This window comes from Gekko japonicus, unplaced genomic scaffold (assembly GCF_001447785.1).
Source record: "Gekko japonicus isolate JY-2015 unplaced genomic scaffold, Gekko_japonicus_V1.1 scaffold805, whole genome shotgun sequence".
In the NCBI taxonomy this organism is placed as follows: Eukaryota; Metazoa; Chordata; class Lepidosauria; order Squamata; family Gekkonidae; genus Gekko; species Gekko japonicus.
The window spans coordinates 589,853-608,250 of NW_015173146.1; the positions used below are offsets into that span (position 1 = coordinate 589,853).

The 18,398-nt window shown below is 49.9% G+C and overlaps 2 protein-coding genes across 2 annotated transcripts in view; one reads left to right on the forward strand and one right to left on the reverse strand.

The window, feature by feature from the left end:
- USP28 (ubiquitin specific peptidase 28) overlaps nucleotides 1-12,108 on the forward strand; it is a 39,842-nt gene extending 27,734 nt beyond the window's left edge. Inside the window, 7 exon segments of the mRNA XM_015422337.1 lie at nucleotides 1,306-1,484; nucleotides 2,859-2,937; nucleotides 3,296-3,375; nucleotides 3,648-3,706; nucleotides 3,709-3,767; nucleotides 4,871-5,066; nucleotides 10,696-12,108. Of these exon segments, the coding sequence (XP_015277823.1) occupies nucleotides 1,306-1,484; nucleotides 2,859-2,937; nucleotides 3,296-3,375; nucleotides 3,648-3,706; nucleotides 3,709-3,767; nucleotides 4,871-5,066; nucleotides 10,696-10,871 (828 nt within the window). The 3' untranslated portion in view covers nucleotides 10,872-12,108.
- Nucleotides 12,109-15,792: 3,684 nt separating this feature from the next.
- On the reverse strand, nucleotides 15,793-16,488 carry CLDN25 (claudin 25). The gene has a single exon (XM_015422336.1). It carries the CDS (start codon nucleotides 16,486-16,488, stop codon nucleotides 15,799-15,801), a length of 690 nt encoding a protein of 229 aa, XP_015277822.1. The 3' UTR covers nucleotides 15,793-15,798.
- Between the last annotated feature and the right edge of the window lie 1,910 nt (nucleotides 16,489-18,398).

The window sequence follows — 18,398 nt, forward strand, 5'->3', positions numbered from 1 at the left end:
GGTCAGTCACTTCCTGCTGCCATTTCCGTCCATGCCATTGGAGGGCTTTTCCAGACTTTCAAAAAGGCATTGGAAATTGACAGACTGTTATGGATCAGCACCTTATTTTCTACTTTTCTAATCTGCCTTTCTCACCAAGACTCAAAGTGGATTACAAAACTCAAAAAACTGCAGTAATGTGTTAAGACAGTGCAGCAAGACTGGATGGCAGAATTAGAAAACAAGCAAAACCCCAGATTGTTACATATAAAATGAAGTGAAATCTAGATTACAGTGAGTAGAAAACAGTGTGGGGAAAACAGGATAATGAAGTTTACAAAATGCATTAAAAACCACGCCAGTCTGATCCCTTAGAGTCCCTGCAGTAGATCCTGTTCTTGGGGAGGAACCATGGCTCAGTGGTAGAGCATCTGTTTGGCATGCAGAAGGTCCCAGGTCCAGTCCCTGGCATCCCTTCCAGTTTAAAGGAGCAAGCAGGGGGGTGATGTGAAAGACCCCTACCTGAGACCCTGTAGAGTTGTTCCCAGTCTGAGCAGACAAGACTGACCTGGGTAGTCCAAAGGTCTGATCCAGTATAAGGCAGCTTTATGTGTGACCGTCTGTGTTTATAAAATGCCTTCCCAAACAGTTCTGTTTTATATATTCTACAGAATGATAAAGGTGTCTGAGCCTCCTTGACTTCATCGAGGTTGTTGTTCCACTGGTTGGGAATCCCAACAGAAAATGCTCGTGTATGAGCAGCTGTTGACTGTCTGAACAGACCTGTCATAATGGGGCCTATTGGGAGAGGGAGTCCCAGAACATAGCAATGTATCTATAGTGGGAAGACAGTTGTATTTGTTAATTGACATAATGCGGTGTCTTAAAATTGGTGATTGACCCTCCCACAGCAATACGCCAGTTACCGGGATGTGTGTTTGGTTTCTGAAGCTTTCTGGTGGTGCAGCCACAGGGAATTAAGCCCCCCAAAAAATACTGATGTCGGCGGCATCTTTCCCAAAAGAGCATACAAAACCAGGTTTAGGGAGGACTGCAGCAAAGTTAGGGAAACTGCAGGAAGTGGAATGTTTAGAGTGTAATGTCATTCGGGTTCTTCGGTTCTGACACAAAATGGGGCCAAAACGCCCGCGTGGAGGCAGCTTCAGTCAGGCTCTCTATGGGACTGGGATTCCTGCGCGTGACAGACCTTTAGCCGGAGGAGCTGTTGCCCGTGAGCGTAGGCCTCTGTGGGTTAGAGCTGCTCTTCGGTAGATGCATGGCCGACTGAGCTGGTAACTGTGGTCCTCCGTCTCTTGGCTTTGCTAGGCCTTCCATGAGGAATACTCCCGGCTGTATCAGCTCTCCAGAGAGACCCCCACCCCTCAGAATGATCCCCGGCTTCAGCACGTTCTAGTTTACCTTCTGCAGAACGATGCTCCTCAGCGGGTGGTGGAGCGGACTCTTCTGGAGCAGTTCGCAGACAAAAACCTCAGCTTCGACGAAAGGTTTGATCAGTGCAGATCACCGAAATGTGGAATAGTAAAGTGGCGTCATGTAGTATCAGAATATGGAGAGGGGGGGCCCATTGCAACTCTTCCCATTGAGGCCTTGCTTAGACTTTTATTTGGGTTTAATTTTGGCACCTACCGTTAAAGGAAAGGGGGCAGGAGACCAAGACATGATCAGTAAGATACAGCAGAGATGCTAAAATATTGTTTAAACAAACACTTCTTCCATGTTTCCTGACACCAATAAAGCATAGTTGTCTCACATAACTCATTGCAAAAGCCAGATATTTCAGTGCTTTGAGCTCATGGGCAGAACAAGTTAAGCATCTAAATATCTGCCAGTTTGGTGTAGTGGTGAAGTGCGCGGACTCCAATCTGGGAGAGCCGTGTTTGATCCCCCACGCCTCCACTTGCACCTACTGGATGACCTTGGGCAAGCCATAGTTCTGATAAGAGCTGTCCGTGAAAAGGAGCAGTTTCTGTCAGAGCTCGCTCAGCCCCACCTCCCTCATAGGGTGTCTGTTGTGGGGAGGGGAAGGGAAAGGAGTTTGTCAGCCGCTCTGAGACACCTTTGGGTAGTGAAGGGCAGAGTATGAATCCAGTCTCTTCTTCTCTTCTGATTTGATCCTTTTTTTGCCGTCAAGTTGCAGCTGATTTATGACCGCCACCTTGTAGGGTTTTCAAGGCAAGAGATACTCAGAGGTGGTCTGCCATCGCCTGCCTCTGCATAGTGACCCTGGACTTCCTTGGGGGTCTCCCATCCAAACAGTAACCAGGGCTGACCCTGCTTCGCTCCTGAGATCTGGGGCAATCCGGCTGGCCTGGAACGTCTAGGTCAGGGCCAGTGTTCCCTCTAAGCTGAGTTAGTGTGAGCTAGCTCACAGTTTTTTGGCCTCTGGCTCACACATTTCTGTCTTAGCTCAGGAAGGAGGGCTCCGGAGCAAACCAATTTATGCAGGAGCCAAATCGCCTGCTCACAAATTTAATGCCAGGAGCTCACAAAGTAGAATTTGTGCTCATGAGACTCCACAGCTTAGAGGGAACATTGGTCAGGCCAATAAAGTATTCCAGCCTTTAGGTGCAGTCGGTTGAGTGCCGTTAAGTTGCAACCTGACTCACGGTAACCCCAGGACCATGGGATTTTCAAGGCAAGAGGCATTCAGAGCTGGTTTCCCATGGCCTGCCTCTGTGTAGTGACCCTGGACTTCTCTGGTGGTCTCCCATCCAAGTACGAACCAAGGGCAGCCCTGCTTATTACCCTCTGAGATCATCTCAGGCCAGCTGGGCTCTCTGGGCCAGAGCAGGTCCTCGACTGGAGCCTCTAGCTCTCCACAGTTGCTTATTTCTGTATCCTTTTCCCCCTGTGAACAGATCGATCAGCATCATGAAAGTGGCACGAGCCAAGCTGAAGGACATTGGTCCCAACGACATCGACATGGACGAATTCCGGGTAAAAGGCTCGCTGGCCCTGGCCCCGTGGCTTGATATTTCAGTGCTGACATGTTAAAACAGCATCTGGGGTTTTGGTGCTCTGATTGCCATGACAACAGATGTTGCTGCGAATGGCACTAATTGGCTGCACTTGCGAGGTGTTGGGATCTGTGCCCATTTTTTTAAAAGAAAAGAGCTTCTGTGTGTGCGCTCTGGATCTCTCTTGATTGTGAGTGTTCATGCACAGACGTTCTCTCGTGTGGAGCATTGGAGCAACAGGAGGAAGGCAGCCAGATAACGCAGTAGTGGGGGGGGGGGCAGCTTATAGGAACATACGTGTTGTGGTGGGTTTTTGACCGCTTGCTGTTTCCGGACAGAAATGGCACGAAGACTACAGTTTGTATCGCAAGGTGTCTGTATACCTGCTGACGGGTTTGGAGCTGTACCAGAATGAAAAGTAAGATTGTGTAAACTGTTTCCAAACAGGGGTGCTGAAGGTGTCCATGAGTAACAGAGAGTGTAGCCTTCTTGTGTGGTGGTACCCTCAGTTTGTGCATGGAGTGTGCCTTTAGTCTGGCAACTAGGCTAGAGTCTGAGGGGCTGGGAGCAAGGAGGTTGTCCCTCTGTGCTGGGGGTGAGTAGTTTTCCGGGTGCTTGAAAAATTACGTTCATACCAGCAGCGATAACTCTGAAAAATTGCCGTTCTCTCCCTCTTTCTTTTTGCGTAAGGTACTGTGAGGCCCTGACCTACCTAGTCTATGCTTATCAGAGCAACATGCCCCTGCTGAGAGACCCAACAGAGGTGTGGATGAAGCTTTGATTGCTCTCTACAGAAGGAAGTGCCTCCTGGTTGGTATCAGCGGCAGTGATGAACATAAGAACATAAGAGAAGCCAATGTTGGATCAGGCCAATGGCCCATCCAGTCCAACACTCTTGTTGCACAGTGTCCAAAAATACCAGGTGCCATCAGGAGGTCTAGCAGTGGGGCCAGGACACCAGAAGCCCTCCCACAGTTGCCCCCCCCCCCAAGCACCAAGAAGACAGAGCATCACTTGCCCCAGAGTTCCTATCTATACCTTGTGGCTAATAGCCACCGATGGACCTCTGCTCCATATGTTTATCCAATTCCCCCTTGAAGCCGTCTGTGCTTGTAGCCGCCACCACCTCCTGTGGCAGTGAATTCCACGTGTTAATCACTCTTTGGGTGAAGAAGGACTTCCTTTTGGCCATTCTAATCCAACTGCTCAGCAATTTCATGGAGTGCCCAGGAGTTCTTGTATTGTGAGAAAGGGAGGAAAAGTACTTCTTCCTCAACCTGCTCTGTCCCATGCATAATCTTGTAAACCTTGATCATGTCACCCCTCAGCCGACGTTTCTTTAAGCCCTTCCCGGACTTCCTCCCCTCTTTGTGGGCAGGTTGTCAGCTTCTAGCTCACACCTGCATTTCTGTTTCCCTGTCTCTGCGTAAGCATTTGTGTCTTTGGGACCATTCCAGTGTGACCTGATAGTGGTATGAAGGTGGGGCTTTGCACTGTTAATGCTATAAAAATGCCTGTTGAAAATATCATCCCACTAGTCTGATATTTCTGCTTGTCACTTCCCCCTGTACTCTTTAAGACACAGGATTGGTCATTTTTATCATTTTTTGAGTATCTTGGTTTTAAGGTTGTATCCTATTCTGCTCCACTAACAACGCTGCCTGCCTTTATGCCTTTAACACAAGGCGATAGGATACATCCATCATATTTACTGAGTGTTACAGCTTTCGCAGTCTCACAGGTTCAGAGTGCGTAGCATAAATGTGCTTTTAAAAAGTTGACTATGCCTATTCGGGGCAGGTTAATGACCATGTCCCCGCCCGAACTTTCACTGTAAATCTAAAGCAATGGCAAGAGCTCTACAGATTTGTCACGAACACCCGGCTACTGTTTCTCATCTTGCTTTTCCACAGAAGTTGAACGATGCTGCGGCGACACTTTTTGAAAGCCATAGCGAAGTGCGTGTGGCCGAAGGCATAAACCACTTGAATGAGTTGATCATACCCTGCATGCACCTCATCGTCAGCAGCGACATCTCCAAAGCTGACCTGGATGCCATTGAGGTCATGAGGAGTCGTTGGTGTTCTTACCTGGGGAAAGACATGGATGGTAAGGAGCCCCTCCCTCTCTGTGGCTGTCCTGACCCCCTGTTACAGGCCCCAAAATCTTCCCTCCCCCCCTCTTGGCTTAGGATCCCCCCCCCAACATTGCTTGTGTCCCAGTCCAGCGGCCTCAGGACGAGGACCCCACCCCCCAGGGAGGCCCCGGCCAGGCCACTCATCCGGGGACCAGCAGAGGAGCGAGGCAGCGAAGACACCACGGCGACTCGCCACGGGAAGCCCCGGGAGAAATGACCATCGCCCACCCAGGGAGATGCGGCCATGCCGGCAGAGCATGGCCCCTCGGTTGGCCCCCTCGGCGCTCTATCCCAGGAAGCGGCGAAGCGGATGCCACTGAGGGAGGGCTGAGGGCGGGCACGATGGGGAAACTAAACTGCGGCGGCGTGGCCCCTGGGCCAACAGGACCACCGCCGGCACACCCACAACCACACCCGGAAGGACCAGAAGGTGTCCGAGCTTATCAAGGGGGGCGGGGCCAGACTGGGAATAGAGGAGGCGGGGATTACAGGTGGCATTGGGAATGGGGCGGGGTATAAAAGGGGAGAGAAGCGGACGAGCCGGGGAGGAGGAAAGTGCGAAGGAACGAGACGGAGAGAGAGAGAGAGAGAGAGAGAGAGAGAGAGAGAGAGAGACGGGACCAAAGGTGTTCCGCACACGTTGACAGAGGGACCTACGGGGTGACCATAGCCCCATCCCATGCCTATCTGAGTCCCCTCCGCAACTCCTCCTTTACGAACCCTCTCCAACTCCCAGGGCCGACACCACGGCCACGGGTGGATCGACTCTTGGGCCGCGAACGAAGCTTGACAGCTTGCTTCTGCGTTTCTTGGATCGGTGGTCTTCAGCAAAAGGCCGGTGAGGGGGGAGCCCTTCCGAGGCAGCAGCGATATCATCAAGAAGGGCTCAGTTTGTTTCAGAGCTGCTGTTTAACATAATGTGTTCAATGTTTACTGATTAAAACGTTCATATCCCATCTTTCCGGGCCAGGGGCCTGTGCAGAAGGGATGAACTCGGCTTGAACCGAAACGAAGCCAGATTGTAGCAGCAATCCGGTTGCAAAGTAGTTCTTAAGCAGTTGAGAGAGAAAGAGCCTCTGGTTTGGTGAAAGACACAGCTTCTGGGAGATGCTGAAAGATTTTCAGATTTGTCCGAATGGGGCAAAGTAGAAACTGTGGGGTATTAATGGTGCTCACTGTTAAGATGGGACTGCAGGTGTGCTGTTCTCTTCGCCCCCCAACCCCCTGTGAAAGTACTTGATGTGCAGTGCATGTTGAAGGCGTTCAGAAAGCTCTGCCTGGCATGCACAGCGTTGTTAAAGACGCCTGCCCTCCCTGAGGCCCCCCCTCGCCCCACCGTCTTGGGGCCCCAGCTCTGCTCACTGTGGCGGCCGGAGTGCACAGTCCATTTTAAAAAAACACACACACTTTTCTCTTTACTTTCTTTTTATCTTGGGGGTAGCGGTAGTCTGTCACTCACCACCAGAAGAACTGAGTTGGGTTTGTATCGGTACCAGTCTGAGCCCCGATGGCTTCTGGTCATCCCCTGACAGTTCCGCAATATGGAACGTCGCCTGCGTGTGCGCGCACCTGTGCCAGTGGGGGTGACGGGTGTGAGCTTCCCCCCCCCCCACCTCCCCCTTTCTCTGGTCGAGCTCCGACCCCGCTTCCCCTGGTAGAGGCATGATCAACGAGTAGATGGCCTGTCAGTAGTTTCATTCTGGTTCTCCAAAAGCAGATATCAGTTTTTAAAAGCTTTACTGGCTGAACATTCTAGAAAGCATAAGTATTTGGGAATGATCTATAGGCCGGTAATTTCACTTTGGATTAATCCATTCAGTTCAGAAGTATGGATTAAAGGGTGTGTGTGTGTGTGTGTGTGTGTGTGTGTGTGTGTGTGTGTGAAATGCCAAGCTGCTCCTGACTTCCAGCGACCCCATGAATGACTGACCTCCAGAACACCCCATCGCTAACAGCCTTGCTCTGGTCTTGCAAGCGGAGGGCCTTTGTGGCTTCCTTGATAGAATCAGTCCATCTCAGGTTGGGGCTTCCTCCTTTCCTGCTGCCTTCCACTTTGCCTGGCCCGATTGTCTTTTCCAGCGACTCTTGTCTTCTCATGATGTTTATTTATATTTATTTATAAATTCAATTTATAGTCCTCCCTCCCCGCGGCGCGGGCTCAGAGCGGCTCACAATAGGCATAAGCCAACAGATAAAGCAAATTAAAACCATAATTTTAATTGCTTATGATGTGCCAATGTAGGATAGTCTCAGTTTGGTCATTTTAGCTTCTAGGGGGAGAGTTCAGGCTTGGTTGGGTCTCGAACCCACTGATTTGTGTTTTGGGCAGTCCACAGCAGTGTTCCCTCTAAGCTGAGTTAGTGTGAGCTAGCTCACAGTTTTTTAGCCTCCGGCTCACACATTTTTGTCTTGGCTCAGGAAGGAGGGCTCCAGAGCAAACTGATCTATGCAGTGGCCAAATCGCTTGCTCACAACTTAAATGCAAGTAGCTCACAAAGTAGAATTTTTGCTCACAGGATTCCATAGCTTAGAGGGAACATTGGTCCACAGCATCCATAAAATTCTCCTGTAACACCACATTTCAAATGAATCACCTTCCTTCCCGTCCCTGCACCAAACTCAATTGTCGTGGACAGAACTGAAGTCCCTGGTGCAAATGGGCAAAGGCCAGGAATACGTCACCAGGACAATGACCAGATGGCCAAATAGGCCGAATTGGTGTGTTACTTCTACTTGTCCCTCCCCTGTCTTTCAGTGTACAACGGTCAGCCTTCCTTCTGGGAAGGTTGTTGGAGACCTTATTGCCCACTTCAAACAGAGAAGTCATGTTAATCCAGCCATAGCATACATGAACCCTGGGAAAAGTAGGCCATATAAAATTTACTGACTTGAGTTCTGTTTGTAGCATATTGAGAGATCCAGAGGGGTGGAAGAGGAATTTGTATGCGCTGCTGTCACTATGACATCTTGAGTTAAAAGAAAAGTGCATTGTGATCAGAGGTGAAAGGGTGGGTGAGTGTGGATGAAGTTTTTGGCAAGAAAAAGTCTAAGGGTGGTGCACATGGGAACAAAAACCTCCCGTGTGTTCTGGTGGGGGTCTAAAGTAGCAGAAATGGAAATGGAAGGATCTTGGGATTGTAGTGGATAGCTCAATGAAAATGCCAACTGAGTGGTGAAGAAGGCATACTACATTCTGGAGATTATTAGGGAAGCGACTGCAAATAAAATATCCAATACTATAATGTTTTTATGTAGAGTTAAGGTGCAGCTAAGGGAACTGCGGTGGTTCAAGTGGTTAAGACGCTGAACTGCAGGCTGTGAGAGGTCGGTAGTTCAGCAGTTCGAGACCCGGGGGTGCCGCATGACGGAGTGAGCTCCCGTCTCTAGTTCCAGCTCCTGCCAACCTAGCAGTTCGAAAGCAAGAAATTGCAAGTAGATAAATAGGTACTACTTCGGTGGGAAGGGAACAGCGTTCTGTGTGCCTTGGTGTTTAGTCATGCCGGCCACATGACCACGGAAACGTCTTCGGACACCGCTGGCTCTTCGGCTTTGAAACGGAGATGAGCACCGCAACCCTAGAGTCAGACTTGACTGGCTTTCGGGCAAGGGAACCTTTACCTTTTAAGGTGAAATTGGAAGGGTTGCGGCTCAGTGGGGAAGTCCCTGCTTTGGCTGCAGAAGGTCCCAGATTCCGTCTCCAGCAGCACGACTGGTTTCTGCCCTGACCTGGATGGCCCAGGCAAGCCCGATCTCATCAGATCTCAGAAGCTAAGCAGGGTTCATACTCGGATGGGAGTCCGCCGAGGGATATCAGGGGTTGCAACTTGCTATTCAGAGGCAGGCAATGGCGAACTACCTCTGAACGCTTCTTGCTTTAAAAATCCTACAGTGTCATAAGCAAGGCTCCCTCTAAGCTGCAGAGCCTTGTGAGCAAAAATTCTACTTTCTAAGCTACTGGCATTAAAGTTGTGAGTGAGTGATTTGGCTACTGCGTAAATTAGTTTGCTCTGGAGCCCTCCTTCCTGAGCGAAGGCAAAAATGTGTGAGCCGGAGGCTAAAAAACTGTGAGCTAGCTCACACTGACTCAACTGAGAGGGAACACTGGTCATACGTCACCAGCAAATTGTCAGCCCCCCCCCCCCCCCAAAAAAAAAAAAAAAAAAAAAAAATGTCACTGTATTTCAGAAAGGATATTGCAGAGCTGGAAAAAGTATATCGGGGACAACTGAAATGATTGATGGGTTGGCGCACCTGTACTTTGAGAAAAGCTAAAGAGAGTCTGGGTCTTCTCAGTTTAGAAAAGAGACAAATGGGGGGTGGGGTGGAGAACGGGGTTAGAGAGGCTTCTTTGCCCTCCATGACGCTAGAACTTAGGGGCGGGCACCCAATGAAGAAGAAGGAGAGGAGACTGGATTTATACCCCGCCCTTCACTACCCAAAGGAGTCTCAGAGCGGCTTACAAACTCCTTTCCCTTCCCCTCCCCACAACAGACACCCTGTGAGGTATGTGGGGCTGAGAGAGCTCTTTCCAGAACTGTCCTTGAGAGAACAGCTCTGACACAGCTATGGCTTGCCCAAGGTTACACCAGCAGCTGCAAGTGGAGGAGTGGGGAATCAAACCCGGTTCTCCCAGATTAGAGTCTGCTCACTTAACCACTACACCCAACTTGCTGGGTGGGCAATAGATTCAGTACAGACCAAAATAAATGTTTCTTTATTCAGCGAGTAGTTCGAGGAGTTTGCCGCCAGTGTGGGCCATAGGCCGTGAGCACAGATGTCTTCATGATGGATGTAGTTCAGATCCATGGAGGAGAGGTCCATCGATGGCTACTAGCCACGGTGACTAAAGGGAGCCTCGGTATTCAGAGGCTCTGAATACCAGTGCTAGGAGGGAACATCAGGGGAAGTCGTTGGCCCCCAAGCCCTGTTTTCGGGCCCTCCCTCCAGGGCAACTCGTTGGCTGCTGCGTGGAGCAGATGCTGGACTAAACGGAGCGCGGGTCTCAGGGGCGGATTAAGGCTCACTGGTGCCCTAAGCACTGACCAACCTTGGTGCCCCCGATCTTGGTGTCGTAGCCTATGACCCTGCACCTCGCCAACAAAGAACAGAAGATAACCCTAGGGTGCACCATGATCAATTTGCACTGGTTTTATCAATATATATATGTATATATATATATTTGTTTTCACCCTTTCCCCAACTTTGTGGTGCCCCCTTTGGCCTTGGTGCCCTAAGCACATTCTTAGTCTGCTTAATGGTTAATCTGCCCCTGATGGGTCTAATTCAGTGGAGTCCCTGTTATGTTCACATGTGCCTGTGTTGTGGATGGAGCTGATGGGTGCTGCTCACTTCAACCAGCAGAGGGTGAACAGCATCAAGCGAAGGGTGTGGACAAAACCCTCCCTTGGTCTCAAAGCGCCGGTCAGCTAGTTGCCTGGCTGTCCCTGACGTCAGCTGTTCCCAGGCTGTACGTGGCGTCCGCTGCTTGTGCTTCAGAGGAGGAGGTCTCAGCCAGGGAATCAAAGCACAGGCCTTGAAGATACTTAGTTCAGACTTTTTTTTCTCTCTTTTTAATTGTCGGGCACGTTCTTTCCTTTTTAGAGGACTTGCAGTTGAAGTTGGGCGAACTGCTGCCCCGTCTGCTGGACTGCTCCGCAGAGGGAGTCGTGTTGAAAGAGCCCCCCAAGATCCGCCCCAACTCGCCCTACGACCTCTGCAGCCGATTTGCAGCCGTGATGGAGTCGATCCACCGGGCCTCCACTGTGAGGGTCAGCTAAATTTGCAGACTTGACTGTACGGAGCGCCGGAGGCACGTGAAGTTCAGCTACGGCCCATCTTCAAGGTTATGCAGGGAGGGAAGAGCCGACACCGATCTGGGCAACTCACATCTGAATGGAACTGATAATACGCCCAGAAAGGGGCTGAAAAGACCAGGGTGCTTTTTCCTTTAAATATGCACCAAGTGAGGGCATGCACTGATGTTCCACAGCACGTGTTTGCCTAGAACAGTGTTTGCCTTTTTTTATTCTTACAAGAACACACAGGTGCTGTGCAAATTTTAAATGAAATACTGTTCAGATTTTATTTCATTTCATTTGTGCACAATGCACATCATCAGTAAAATACTTACTCCCCTGTAAGCATTCCACACACAATCCACCACATTTCAGTGAACCTGGCACATGCACCGGTTGGTTTCGCATGCACCGTTCACACATTAACCCGGTGCCTGACTGGAGCACTTGACAGGTGGCGTGCAAACACTGCCTGCAGGTGAGCCGGTGCATGTGGCGTGCGCATTGTCAGGGAGATGGGGTGCATGTGGAATGTGGGTAAGAGTTCTACTCACGACTTGCCTTGCATACATGTTGATGCTCAGTGACGCCAGAACAGGACTTGGGTCTGCAAAAGTCATGGGGGGGGGGGATGTTCGCTAACATCTCTCTTTTTAAGAGGGAGTTCAAACGCTGTCAGCTTTAGCTGGAAGCACAGCCTGTGTTTCGTGTGACAGAACTTAAGCGGCACAGGGATGGAACCAGCTGCCTGTGTGGTGAGTGATGCAGGCGTTCAGGCAAGCCAGTGTGTGTCTCAAGACTCTCAACCAGGTGCAGCCAGCCAAACACGGTGGTTGGTTGCTGTTGCCCCAGGGGAATCAGCGACGGAGCCAAGATTGTGCACTGGCAAAAGCATTGAAGTCATTCCAGTGCAGAGGGCTGAGGTGGGAAGCCACCGCTCAAAAGAAAATGGTCTTTTCCCCTGACATCCCACAATATTTCCATCAGTGCCAGTCACAGCATTTAATGACCAGGGTAGAATCTGAGGCGCATGGTATGTTGAAGTCCAAGATTAACCCCCCCCCCCTTTTTTAACAATATGCACATTCTGAAGAAAAGCATCTGCCAGTCTGTTTTTAAATGGCCTTCGTTTTATTGGAATACTGACAAATCAGGTTGTAAATGGAAGCCTTTGTATTTGACAAGCCTTTTCAGTAAATAAAATGCAATAAATATTTTGTTGCCCTATTTAAACACTGGAGTCGTTTGCTTTCGTTCTTTTGAGGTCTGAGCCCAGAAGTTGGTGGATGGGGTGGGGGAAGAGTGGGCACTGTCTCAGGTTTGATTGGAACCTCCCTTAAACCTAAGGACTAAATGTTGGATTCCCAGACAGAAGTATTTGGTGTGGCCTGCCTGCTGTCGCGGTGGTGGAAAGTGTTGTCCAGTCGCAGCCGACTTTGGTGACCCTGCAGGGTTTCCAAGGCAAGAGACGTTCAGAGGTGGTTTTGCCCTTGCCTGCCTGCACAGCAACCCTAGGCTTCCTTGGTGGCCTCCCATCCAAATACCAACCAGATCGGACCCTGCTTAACTTCTGAGATCTGAGGAGATGGGGCGAGCCTGGTCCCTCCAGGTCAGAACATCTGCTGTTCTTTTCAGCCGTTGTGCTTGAGAGGAAGAGATTGGGTTTATACCCTGCCCTTCACTCGGAGTCTCAGAGCGGCTTGCAAACTCCTCTCCCTTCCCCTCCCCACAACAGACACCCTGTGAGGCAGGTGGGGCTGAGAGAGCTCTGACAGAAAGTGCTCTTTTTCAAGAACAGCTGTTGTCAGAACCACGGCTTGCCCAAGGTCATCCAGCCAGGTGCAAGTGGAGTAGGAGTGGGGGATCAAACCCAGTTCTCCCAGGCTACAGTCCGCGCACTTAATCACTACACCAGACTGCCTCATGTCTCTGCCAGGGTGCTGGTGGTCTTCCCATCTGGGGAACTGGTGGGTCAGCATGTGGGGGGAGGGCGCTGTGCCGTGCTCATGGCAGCGGGGGCAGGGAGTGTCAAGGGGCCCGAATGGTTTGTCTTTCCCAGGATGCTTTCGGCAGTCCTCACTTGGGGACTGCAGTGTATAAGGGGCTCTTAGGGTTCCGATTCGGCTTTGGGCGTGTGAACTGAGCAAGCACTCCTGCCACGTTTTGTACCAGTGGGATTCAGGTTGATTACTTGGAAGGAAACCGAACCTCCGCCCTAAACCAACAGAGCATCTGGATGTCATGAGGTGAAACATAAGGATCCTACCTTTCCTTAATCAGATTTCCTTGAAATCTGTCCAAGGAAAGCATTGACATGTGCTGTTGATGAGCAGAGCATAGATTTACAAAAGCTTATGCTAATGTTTCCTCCTGGCTCCACTTCCTCACTATATGAAATCAGAACCACTCGTCTTCTCAGCGGCTGTCGAGGTGGAACCGTAGGATGGCCTCCGGGTTGCCATTCAAGACAATCGCGTTGACAGAGCCGTGGTGGCCAGTAGAGGGGACCCCGCTGTGTAGTTGTGACTGCAGAACACGGGAGGTCTGTCTTCTGTTTAGTCAGGCTTAGGACATGGATGCTTTCGGGGAGCCTCAGGCGGCTTCCACAGTAGGGTGCTGTTGCACTAATCTCTGTCTGCAAAGGACTGTAAGTGGAATTGAAACGGCCGCATGGCACTTAATACAGCGTTAGAATCCCCATAAAAGTCCAGACACAACCAGCCTCCTGCGCAAGGCTTTGCAGCATGAAATGGGACCTGTGTTTCCCTCTGAGTAAACAGAGAAGTTTCCTTTCTATTCGTTTAGATTGTGGAGCAGACTGCCTCCTGTTCTCTTTGTAGCCACACACACTATTCATGAGTCTATAAGTTAATCAAAATGGTGCCCGTTTTGTGATGCTGAGGGGGGGGGTTGGAAAAAAAACCCCAGCACTGCCAGTTTGGTGTAGTGGTTAAGTATGTGGACTCTAATCTGGGAGAACTGGGTTTGATTCCCCACTCCTCCACTCGCACCTGCTGGATGACCTTGGGCAAGCCATAGTTTTGTCAGAACTGTCCTTGAAAGGGCAGTTATTGAAAGAGCTCTCTCAACCCTGCCTACCTCACAGAGTGTCTGTTGTGGGGAGGGGAAGGGAAAGGAGTTTGTAAGCCACTCTGAGTGAAGGGCCGGGGTATAAATCCAATCTCCTCTTCTTCTTTTCACTTTGTGGGTGAAACCACCTCTCATTTCTGGTTTTCTGTTAAATGGAATGGTTGTGTTTGCATTCAACATGAAGAACAGTACTTATCAGTTATTTGCAGGGGATGAGGGACTGATGATAATCATGATAAAATTAACATCTGGAATCTGCCAACTTTATCGGGCTGTTCAATTTCCCCTTTCATGGTCACATAATTCTGTGCAGCTCAGCTTAAAAATGACAGTTATTGTTGCTAAACAATTGTGCTAAAAGTTAATGTCATGAATGCCCTGATCACCCGTGGGAGAAAACAGGAAATAATTTGGTGGGAAGCACAAGGAAAGGGAGACATATTTTAAAGGGACAGTAGCCCTGAGAAATCTCAGTCGTGCTTTATCCACGCTGGATAATCTGGCACTCCAATGGCCGATTTATCCAGATGGATAGCCATGTTGCTCTGTCTGTAGCAATAAAAAAGAGGGAGAGTCCAGTAGCAGCTTAAGGACCAACAAAATTTGTGGCACGGTAGGAGCTTTCGTGAGTCACTGCTCACTTCAGATATCTGAAGAAGTGATATCAGAAGAAGAACCTGAAGAAGGGAGCAGTGACTCACAAAAGCTCATACCCTGTCTCAAATGTTGCTAGTCTTTAAGATGCGACTGGACTCTTGCTGTTTTCTACAATGGCAGTTTTGTTTTCTCTAATTTTAAAAAAGTGGCCACAAGTCAGACCTTGAAAAGGATGGGAGGACAGGGTGGGAAACACTGGAATGCAATGATTTGCTGATGACATCTGATTCCAAGTGAACTTGATATGCATTCAGATACTTACAAATCCTGGCTTGCCTGCTTCTTGCTTCCCAGCAGGGTGGACATCTACTGGTTGCAGTAGATGACTGTGTTTGAATTCAAATGTCACCCCAAACCAGGTAGAGCAAGCTGTGGTTGATGAGCTAGTTACAAATCTAGCTTCAAACCCCAATTTGGAATTGATCAACAAATCTTAACGTGTTGACCTGTTTGCATTTAGACTTCATAGCTAACTCGGGTTTGATCAAATCATGGTTTATTGTGATGTCTGAATGTGTCCTAAGTGAATGAATGGTGGCGGTTCCACAGCTACTGGTACGGAAGCAACTTTTATTTTTGCATCCCTTAATCGTTGCCAGCAAGTCTTAAGCAGCAAGTTTTTATCCACGTCTTGTGAAAAGCAAACAAAGTTCCAGTGTTTTAAGTACTTAATCACCTTCTAAACTCTGACAATACCTGCGGAATTTGATACCCGGCTGTTGACACTAGATCCAATTTCCAACCCATCTTAGGCTCCAAATCACATTTGAAATTCTCTGCAGTGCCTGGTCATGCCTTTTTTTTCTTTAGGGTTCATGTTTATGTTCCTTTGGGTGCTACGGGCAATCCTCAACACAGAGACTACTCCCTCTTTCTGTGTTATACCTCTGAGGATGCCAGTCACAGCTACTGGTGAAACGTCAGGTCCCACAATGCCAAGACCACGGCCAGACAACCCGGAAAATCTACAACAGCTAACAATCCTGTTAATAGTTGAAAACACACTGTGTGAAAACACTTGCTTCAGGGCACAGATTTCCAAACCAAGGGTCTCTTTTTAAGCCTCCTTGAGGGATTCAGAAGCTTAGCTCAGCCAGTGAGCGAAGTAGAAACCATTCCGACAGTCTCAAATCTTTGTTAGAAACAGGGCAGTGCGTAGAGCTCAGATGACAAGGTCGGCGTTTTTGGTTGCAGTGTATTGATGCCGATCTGGCAGCCTGGGTTGATTTGGTGCCTCTCGCCGAGGGTAGGTGGGCAGCACGTGGGATGGCTCTTGAGTCTCCTGCCGACAGGTGGAGCAGATGAAAAGGAGCCCACCGACCAGAAGGAAAAAGCCAGCAAACCAGCCCAAGAACAAAGCGTCCCCAAATTCCCACCTTGGAACAATCTCGGGCACCGTCTCATCCCAGAATTCCTGCACAGTGTTGTAGGCAACCCAGGAGACTGGCACCAGGGTGACGATTCCAGAGAGGCAGAATAAAATTCCCCCGGCCACCCCGAGCTGCCTCTTCAGTTCTGTGTTCTTGTCGCTTGTCTTCAGACAGTTCATCCCCCAAAGAGAGAGGAAGAACGCAAGAAATCCCAGGCCATTGGCGGCGATCATTAAAATCCTCGCTAGTCGAAATACGATGGGCAAGGCCAGCAGCGAGTCGTAGGCTTTGCACTCCGTGGCACCCTCCTCTTGGATCACGCAGGCGTGCCACAGGCCCATGTTCCACACTTCCAACACATTCAAGTCCATGTTCAAGTTTTTCCAGAAAGGCACGATGGTTGTCACGCAAGAAGAGACCCACCCGAAGAAGGCGAGAAGCATTCCACCCAGCTGAGCTCTGGAGCTGGGAGGCCAAGCCATGTCCAAGCCCCTGGAAGGGGGTCCACGGCGCACCTCGTTCCTCGAGGCAGCCCTGGAGGCTTCGGTGAGAAGTGTGCCACAGCAATCCCTTTAGGGGAGCATGAATGTGCTGCAGGTACCAATGCAGCCGCTCTGATTTGGCACTTGCTTTCACAGTAGAGGTGCAGGGGGAGGAATCGAAGGGAATGACTCTTAATTCCTGGGCGTAGCCAGGATCCTTTTTCATGTGTTCGTTTGGCTCTTCTTTTGTAAACTGCCAAGACTGACGCGGCTGGAAATCCTTCGTCTGCACGAAGGACACAAGTTTCTGGGCTCATCCGACTGCAGCAGTTGGCTCACCCTTTCCCAGCACATGACTGGGCATGAATGTGGCAGAGGCAGAAACTTCCATAACAGCCACTAAACCACAGGCAAAGATTATATGTTTTGTTGTAGATTATATAATGCTCTTGAACATGCAGTGTGAAACTCCAATATACTGAGGATGGTAGTTGCTCTCTGCCTTTCTGTGGACTCCAACCACACCTGTCAGCCTTTGTCCAATGACAGGTAAGAGAATCAAACTCCCCCCCCCCAATGCCTTCTCTGGGGCTTTCTGGATGCGCAAGCTGACCTTCTTAACGCATGGGTAAGTGTCCTCCACTCATTCTTTGGTCCCATTCAGTTCTAGGCAGCTGAACCACTGAATAGCCCAGGGGCTCGGATCCTCCATAACAAACAATGAAACAAAGATCATTGTGGCAGATGAAGGAAGGAAAGGGACGGCACAGACTAGAAGCAAAGTGCTGCTGATGCTGTCCTAAATTCACAAGGAGGAGATTGGATTCATACCCCGCCCTTCACTACACAGACACCCTGTGAGGCAGGTGGGGCTGAGAGAGCTCTGACAGAAACTGCTCTTTTTTCCAGAACAGCTCTTATCAGATCTATGGCTTGCCCAAGGTCAGTGGCGGCGAACCTATGGCACGGGTGCCAGAGGTGGCACACAGAGCCCTCTCTGTGGGCACACGTGCCATCGCCCCAGCCAGGCCCAGACCGTCATTAAAGTGTGGCATTCTCTGCCAAATAATTTTAAGTAAATGAAAGCATTTGGGATTGCTTTCCTTACTTTGTTTGGATCATCTTAAGCTAATGTATGAGTTGTTTTTTTTCTAAACTAAAACCTCAGTATTCAGGTTAAATTGCTGTGTTGGCGCTTTGCGATAAATAAGTGGGTTTTGGGTCGCGGTTTGGGCACTCGGTCTCTAAAAGGTTCGCCATCACTGCCCAAGGTCATCCAGCAGCTGCAAATGGAGGAGTGGGGAATCAAACCTGGTTCTCCCCGATTAGAGTCGGCGCACTTAACCACGACACCAAGCTACACCAAGAAGAGAGGGTGAACTGTAGTTGCCAAGATCTGAGGCTCTGCTAGGCGACATTCCAGACGCCCAGCCAGTGGCTACCTGAGAAAATGCTTCCTACAATGATGTTTTTAACCAGGTCCCTTGAAACTTACTTCATCCCGACACTTCCATCCTCCGCTCTGACCTCAGGACTGGCACTCGTCAGTTCCCAAGGGCTTCCAAGCGACTGGCCCGTAGCCAGGTGGGCCATTATGCAAGTCGTCTTGAGAAAGTAGCTGCACCTGCTGTTCTTGCTGAAATGTCCAGGAGGCCACTTGAGCATCAGAGGGGGATGCGCCCAGCTTGCTCAAGGTGTGGCTGGCGAAGGCTGCCCAGCACAGGACGGCTTGTGCAATTGGCATAATGGGCAGATAAACACCAGGGCTCTTCTTGGTCACATGCCACCCTCTCGAGTAGCTTTTGGAGCTTGGTAGTCGTGCGTGCTAAAGCCTTTGACTGTGTGGATCACAACAAACTATGGCAGGTCCTTAAAGAGATGGGAGTACCAGACCACCTCACATGTCTCTT